The sequence below is a fragment of the Otolemur garnettii genome, unplaced genomic scaffold, assembly GCF_000181295.1.
Source record: "Otolemur garnettii isolate 467f Iridium unplaced genomic scaffold, OtoGar3 scaffold00012, whole genome shotgun sequence".
Taxonomy (NCBI): domain Eukaryota; kingdom Metazoa; phylum Chordata; class Mammalia; order Primates; family Galagidae; genus Otolemur; species Otolemur garnettii.
This window is the reverse complement of record NW_003852407.1, coordinates 26,673,767-26,681,824: the sequence shown is the minus strand read 5'-3', so window position 1 is coordinate 26,681,824 and position 8,058 is coordinate 26,673,767. Positions and strand designations below refer to the sequence as shown.

Below are 8,058 nucleotides of genomic sequence, written 5' to 3'. Positions count from 1 at the left end.
ATGCAGATAGACAATCTTTTCAAAAAACAGTGAGTAGGTAACAACGTGTGAGATATCCTTGCAATGGAATGTTAGTCAGCCATAAAAGGGTCAAACTACTGACCATGCTATACCAGGGATGGACCTCAGAGACATTATGCCCAATTAAAGAAGCCAGACACAAAAGTTTGTATGATTCCATTTATCAGAAATTTCTAGGGAAGGCAAATATCCAAAGACACATCAGTGGTAGCCTGGGGCTTGAGTGAGGAGCAGGGAATGAGTATAAACAGGCCTGAGAACTTTCTGGGATAATGGAAATGCTCTAAAAAGTGGGTTGCTGTGAAGGCTGCACAACCATGTTACAGATCTAAAAATCATTGTGTGTAAAATAATGAGTGGGGCCAGTATAATGTGTAAAATAATTCACTTACAATAGGTGAATATTATGCAATGTAAATTATACCTCAATAAAGCTATTTTTTTTTTAAAGGACCTGTACCCCATCGCTGGAGTACAGAAGCAGAGACTGAATGACCTATGGGGATGCTGCAGAGTGGGAGTATCCACCATCTCAGAACTTGACTTGACTCTAAAGTCTTGTGGCCTTTGACCCAAAGTGCCAGTAGATATACTTTGAGGCTTTCTCCAGTTGCTGGTCAGAGAGTTGTAACAGAGATAATATGGGTGAGTACTCTTTTCAAATATTTCACTTTGCAAACATTGAACGGTTTTCACCTTTCGTCCTGTAAAGGCAGCCCGATGAAGCGGCGTGTCTCCCATGTCGTTTAACACATTCACTTCTGCACCGGCCTAGTAAACATGAACACTTTAATATACAAAGGTGAAAATAATTCCTTAAAAATATATTAAATATTTCAAAAATTAAGGTCATCATTTTTTTTTTGAGACAGAGTCTATGTCACCCTCAGTAGAGTGCTGTGATGTCACAGCTCACAGCAACCTCAAACTCTTAGGCTTAAGAGAGTCTCTTTCTTGCCTCAGCCTCCCAAGTAGCTGGGACTACAGGCACCCAGCACAATGCCCAGCTATTTTTTTGTTGCAGTTGTCATTGTTCTTTAGCAGGCCCAGGCTGGGCTCCAACTCAACAGCTTCAGAGTTTGCGGCCAGCGCCCTACTCACTGAGCTACGGGCACAAGCTGGTCATCATTAATATTGTTTGGTTAAATGTATCTGTCATTTTTTGTTTTTTTTGAGACAGAGTCTCACCCAGTTGCCCTCAGTAGAGTGTCATGGCATCATAGCTCACAGCAACTTCCAATTCCTGGGCTGAAGTGATCCTCTTATCTCAGCCTCCTGAGTAACTGGGACTACAGGCACAACACCCACAACACCCAGCTCCTTTTAGAGATGGGATCTCATACTTGCTCAGGCTGGTCTCAAACTCCTAACCTCACACAATCCACCTGTCTCGGCCTTGTTTGTTAAATTAAAAACAAATTTAACTCATAGCAAAAGCAAAAAGCTGTGTGTGATGGCATGCACCTATAGTCCCAGATATTAAAAGGCTAAGATAGGAGGATGGCTTGAGACCAGGAGCTAAGAGGCCATCCTGGGTAATATGGAGAGATCCCATCTTCTTAAAAAAAAAAAAAAGAAAGAAAGAAAAGTTTTTACCTAAAAGGTAAAAACCTACCTGATAGATAGAAGAATAAAAAATAAAAAGGTACTTTTCTTTACAAGTTTATACATCTTTTAACCATACTTCAGAAGCAGTCATATTTTGAAAAAGGAAAACTATTTCCGAATGAAATACCATATTTCCTCCACCATCAATTTAATAAGTTTTCAGGAGGAAAAAGATACCAACATCTAAATAGACAGTGGACTATAAGATGCCCCCCAATTTCAGAAATATCAATGAAAAAATGATTCATACAGAACTGAGAAATAGGAGGTCTCAATTCTCATTAAGTGCTAAGAGATTCTGACATTATTTTTAATTATTTAGGATATGCTTTGGTTATGTTTTCAACTGCCATGCTCATAAAACTGAAAATAATATCTTCATTAATATACCCATGTTTCTAATTTTAAAGGACTGATAATGTAAAAACCTCATGGCTAAAAATAGAATCTTAATAAGGCCAACTTAAATCATGTTTTAATAAAAAACAAGTGTCCTTAGTGATGAGTTATTATTTTAAATAAGCCATTATGGTTCTGTTGGCTAAGACTTATAATTTCCATTATAACAATATTTGTTAGCATCATTAAGAAACTGAAGTCATAAATAGACCTTCAACAGATCCTGGGCCACTTGTCTATGTCCAAAATAGCATGCCAGATGAAGCGGTGTCCAGCCCAAATTAGACTTACTTCTTCCTAAAAATGGAAAAAGATATTTTTTAGATAATATTTAGGTAATTTTACAATAAAATTAACTTCTCTGTAACAAGCTACTTCGACACCTTGGCCAGTGGCTCTCCTTCACACTGCTCTGTGGATGAGTGAGAAGCAGGAGACCAAATACTGTCAGTATAATGGTGTAATGGACCAGAACTCAAAAGATCCCGCCACCATCCTGACTCAACATCCTCATCCCTAAGAGTGCAAAGAGAGACACAACGGGGGTCACACTTGAACTAGAAGATCTCTAGGAGCTTGATGGCTCTAAGGCTCTGAGCCTTTAACTATCTGGCTATCAACAAACAGTAACTATCTCTGGACATGGCATTTCATCTGTCTCAAAACCAGTGCCACATAAAGAGAATGTGATGGAGGAGCTGAGGGCAGTGCACAGCAGCTCTTTGAAACCCTGCTCTGTCTAAGGAGCCAATGCCTTCATTAACAGGTAGAAGAATAAGAAGTTAAAAGATACTTTTCTTTAAATATCTACACATGGCTCAGTGCCTGTGGCTCAAGTGGATAAGGCGCCAGTCACATACACCTAAGGTGGCAGGTTCGAATCCAGTCCAGACCCGCCAAACAACAATGATGGCTGCAACCAAAAAATAGCCGGGCATTGTGGCGGGCACCTGTGGTCCCAGTTACTTGGGAGGCTGGGGCAGGAGACTCGCTTGAGCCCAGGAGTTGGAGGTTGCTGTGAGCTGTGAAGCCACGGCACTCTACCCAGGGGGACAGCTTGAGGCTCTGTCTCAAATAAATAAATAAATATCTACACATCTTCATTCTATTTTAGAAGTAGTCATATTTAAAGAAGACCTATCTCTGAATAAAATGTCATATTTTTCCCATCATCAATTTAGATTTTTAGGGGAAAAAAGATACCACCATTTAAATATACAGATGAATTGTGTATTTAAGTACAGAATATTTCTTGGAGCATTTGGAAAGCTGCCAGTTCTACATGGAGTCACTGAAAGTGGAGTCTTTCTCAGTTAATAAAGATACTGGGTTGCCAGAGTGGTAGAGAGACCAGCTGGACCAGAACCAAAGTTAAAAGTAATGACGTGTCATATCCTCACCACAGAGCTGAGAAAGGGGATAAAGCAACTGAGTGCTGTAAAAACCAGAACTATATAATTCAACTTAGCAAAAAAGATATACTGCACTATTTAGACAGCTCCAAAACCTGAGGAAACTGCAAATCAGACTGTGGAGAGAACACAGCCCTCTCAAATTCCCAAAGTCGGGTGGCACCTATGGCTCAAAGGAGTAGGGTGCCAGCCCCATATGCCAGAGGTGGTGGGTTCAAGCCCAGCCCCGGCCAAAAACTGCAAACAAAAAGAACAAATCAAATTCCCAAAGTCCCCCACCCTGAGGGTCTGTCAATGCCTGGGAGCCTGCGGTCCCCATGGCTACTGTGGGTGGCAGCCCTCACTCTGTCTGTACTGCCCTAGGCTCCTGTGGTCAAGCTCTGAACCAACAGAAACCTCGGCCAACCTCAGCATACTCACAACAGGCCTCTAATGACCCCCCATGGGACAGTAGCTGCCAAAACGTCACTGGGGTTGTGTGTCATTTACCCAAACTCCTCCATCTGTTTCCTCTCAAGTGTGTACACTCTGGAACCCCTAATTATGTAGTCAACAAGCCCTATGGCACTAAGCATATCTTCTATCTTCTGTCCTTAAGTAAAACCTAGCTCTTCCTCAGGTGGAGGCCCAATCCCGCATGCGCACTGCGCCTCACTGAGCAGAAGCCCTCTGCTGCCTGTGGGCAGGGACCTCTCGGCTCCCTTCACAGCCCCACCTCTGAGGCTTCCACCACCAAGCCACAGCCCCCTCTGCCAGCCTGCCACTCACCAAAGCACTTTGGGCAACACAGTCTTTCTCTTCTCTGCAAATCCTGCCTCCATCCTAACGGTCTACTGCCTGTTTAGCACGGGGGCGGGGGGGGGTGTCCCCAATATCCTTGCTCCACTATCTGTCACAGCTGCCTAGGAAAAGCCCACAACCTGATAAGGCCCAGTCTCTACTGAACCATATCCAGGCTGCTAACGATGGGGAAGAAAAATAACAGAGCCCTGTGGACATACAGCACCTTGAAGTCGGGACCCCACATGCCAGCCAGGCAGCTCTTTCTATGAGGCCCTGCTCAGGGATCTGTCCTATAATCCACAACAGGTTTGTTTTTTTTTTTCTTTTTGAGATAGGTCTTGCTCTGTTGCCCAGACTAGAGTGCAATGGCATCATCATAGGTCACAGCAACCTCAAACTCCTGGCCTCCAGTGACCCTCCTGCCTCAGTTTCCTGAGTAGCGAGAACTGCACGCACACACACATGCCACCACACCCAGCTAATGTTTATATTTTTTTGTAGAGACAGGGTCTCAATATGTTGCCTAGGCTGGTCTCAAACTCCAGGCCTTAAGCAATCCTCCCACCTTGGCCTCCCAAAATGCTGGGATTATAGGTGTGAACCACTGCTTCTGGCCCTACAACAGTTATTTCAATTCTTCACTATTCCCCTCAAGCCTTTTGCCCAGACACCTCTTCCTTGGCAAAGACACCTTTTGGCTTCACAGGGGAAAATAGAAGCTTTCGTAGAAGTCCCTAAGCTTCCTGGCACCAAATCTGCCAGCCTCCCTATATCCCCATGTGCCCTGCCAGCCTTCCCTCCTGATGTCTAAGACAAACTTTTCTTCCCAGATCTTGGGATCCCATCCTGCCTGCTTCTCGGGACCTCCTTATCTCCAGTCTTCAACCTCTCCCCCATTAGTTGCTAACGGGTAGGAGAAAGTAAACACTCTTGTCTCTCCCATCTAAGAGCCACTGTTCTCACTCTTCCTTCCTACTTCTGGTTCTCCCTGGTGCTTTCCACCCCCTTCCTTCCCATCAACTGTTACTCAATAAAGCAGACTAGGCTTCTCTCCCACCGTGTCATGAACTTTTATCAATAAATGCTGAATGCTGCCCCAAACCCCAGGAGCACCTTTCAGCTGCCACCTCACCCCATCCCTGGACAGCTGTGGCCAGTCCTCCCTCACGGCCACACCCAGCTACCACTGTTGGTAACTTCAAAAGTGATGGTTTCCTAGCCCTCTCCCACTGCTTTGTTTCCATGCTACTGACTTCAAAACGCGTTATTTCCATTTTCAACTCCCCATTAGACACTTCCATCAGGATGGGGCTTATAAAACACAAAGCTAATTTCATCTTTCAACCCACCCCCACATACAAGAACCCCTGTCCTCCTCCCACCTTTGTCTTCATAATTGGCTGTGCCAGGCCAGACATGGTGGCTCACACCTGTAATCCTAGCACTCTGGGAATCTGAGGCTGGTAGACTGCCTGAGCTCATGAGTTTGAGACCAGCCTGAGCAAGAGTGAGACTCCATCTCTAAAAATAGCTGGGTATTATGGCGGGCGCTGCCCCATCCTTCACCTTGCTTCTCAGGCAGCACCCTTCCCCGTCTCCTTCCACCTCCCCACTCTATCTCCATGAGCTCTACCAACTCTGCCTCCTAAATATCAATTACACCTGCTTTCTCTATTCCCATTGCTTCTGCCCCGTCCAACCCACAGTGTCTTCTCTACCTTACTGTGACAGCTTCTGAACTGGTCTCCCCACAGCTAGTGTTTACACATGGGATTATAGATCAAGAACTCAAAATGTCCAAGATCTTAAATTATTCTTAAAATACTTCAAACACTGTTTACTATTTATGGACATCTAAAAAATTGTGTTCAATCAATAAGAAATAGCAAGTTTTAAAGTATTTACAAAGAACTATACCCTACACAGATATTAAAAAACTGGAAAACATCAGCATATGTTACCAGACTATTTGAATAACATCACACTTGGACCTCCTACCAAGGTGACAGCATACACAGAACCTGGTCTTAAGACTGCCAATATAAGGACTTACTTTGCTATCAAAAGTCACTATTTCTTGGAACCCTCATAGAACTTACATAAAGTATATTCTACTCATAAACATATTCATATTCATTTCATTTGCAATATGAAAGTTGCACACATTAGCAAGAGACAGGACCATGAGCACACACTTAGCACATGACAATGGCTACCAGCAAAACTATACTAAGTAGATCCTCCTTTCCTAAACCCTAGAAATGCTGACCTGCACTTTCAACTCTCAGTGCTTCTTTCTTTCACTTTCAAATCTGCAGATTCTTTCCAACCATTAACGTAACATCTCTATGTTGATCATTAAGCTTTATTTTGTACCACTTTCCCCAATTTGGAGAAACAAGTAAGAGAGAAAAGGAAATAAAAAAAAAAGCCAGGAAGGCCAGGCACGGTGGCTCACGCCTGTAATCCTAGCACTCTGGGAGGCCAAGGCAGGTGGATCGCTTGAGCTTAAGAGGTCAAGACCAGCCGGAGCAAGAGCAAGACCCCCATCCCTACTAAAAATAGAAAAAACAGAGGCCAGGGGATTGCCTGAGCCCAAGAGTTAGAGGTTGCTGTGAGCTTTAACGTTAGGGCACTCTACCCAGGACAACAGCTCAAGACTCTGTCTCAAGAAAAAAGAAGAAAATGCCAGGAAGGGGGTCCAGAGTCCTTGCACGCCTGCTCTCAGCCAGCCCAGCATCACTAGGGTGGACACTTTCCTATGCACCTGGAAACTAGTGCAAAGCAAGAATGTCAATGACCACGTGGGGTCAATCGGGGTGGGTTCTGCTACCAAGCAAGTGGCTAGTATGATCAAGCCTACCACAGTCATAAATAAGAATGGGGATACTATCACCCTGAAAACACAGAGCATCTTCAAGAACATGGAGGTCAACCTGAAGCTGGGGGTGGAGTTCCATACGACAAGAGCAGATGGCAGGAAAGTCAGGCCCACTGTGACACTGGATGGAGGCAAACTGCAGAAGTGGGACAGACAAGAGACCACACTTGTGCAGGAGCTAAGTGAAGGGAAACCCGTCCTGACATTCACCCCAGCAGTGCGGTGAGAGCTGGCACTTAGGAGAAAGAAGTAGGACCTGGCCGAGCCGGCGCTGCTCCTCTGCCCATCGGCTCCACCTTGACTCAGCGCCACACTGCCTCATTTTTCTTTCTACTTGTATAAATCCACCTTGGCTGGGGTATGACACCATCCTTGGCTGATGGTTTGACACCATCTTCTGGTGTCAGATGCCATGCGGTGCCTGGATCCAGTTCACCAGTACCACTTCCTGTTGTATAGGTTATTTCTTTTTAATTTTTTTGCTTTTTTGAGATAGACTCTTGCTCTATATCAACCAGGCTAGAGTGCAATGAATTCATCATAGCTTGCTGCAGCCTCAAACTCTGGGTTCAAGCAATCCTCCTGCCTTAGCCTCCTGGGTAGCTGGGACTATTATAGGGTGACCAGACGTCCTGCTTCCAGTCCCAATCTTGAACAATTTGTCCTGCATCCTGCGGCGTTTTAAAAAAGTCCTGATTTTTGGAAAGAATGCACAAACGGGCGGGAGAACAGTATGGTAATATACGGTTTTCGGCTGCCATGTAGCTATTTTGCCAGAATATGAGTTTTATATTATTTTTGTTAATTTTATAATGTTAAACTGTAATAATAACAAATAATTGTTGAGAAGTGATTATCAAGAACTGCTTATCAAAGTTTGCATTGTTGTCAGGCCCCATCCCGGACTCTGCCCCGCCCCCGCCCCACCCCCCACCCCTGTCAATGGTGTCCCGC

The 8,058-nt window shown here is 44.4% G+C and overlaps 1 protein-coding gene across 1 annotated transcript in view; it reads right to left on the bottom strand.

Annotated features, from left to right (window-relative positions):
* The window catches only part of LOC111723515 (oxysterol-binding protein-related protein 1-like), a 39,367-nt gene extending 37,046 nt beyond the window's left edge, over window positions 1–2,321 (bottom strand). The window contains exons 1-2 of the mRNA XM_023510212.1: window positions 2,240–2,321; window positions 718–792 (exon numbers count right to left, since the gene is read on the bottom strand). Of these exons, the coding sequence (XP_023365980.1) occupies window positions 718–762 (45 nt within the window). The 5' untranslated portion in view covers window positions 763–792; window positions 2,240–2,321. The remainder of the gene's footprint in view (window positions 1–717; window positions 793–2,239) is intronic.
* Between the last annotated feature and the right edge of the window lie 5,737 nt (window positions 2,322–8,058).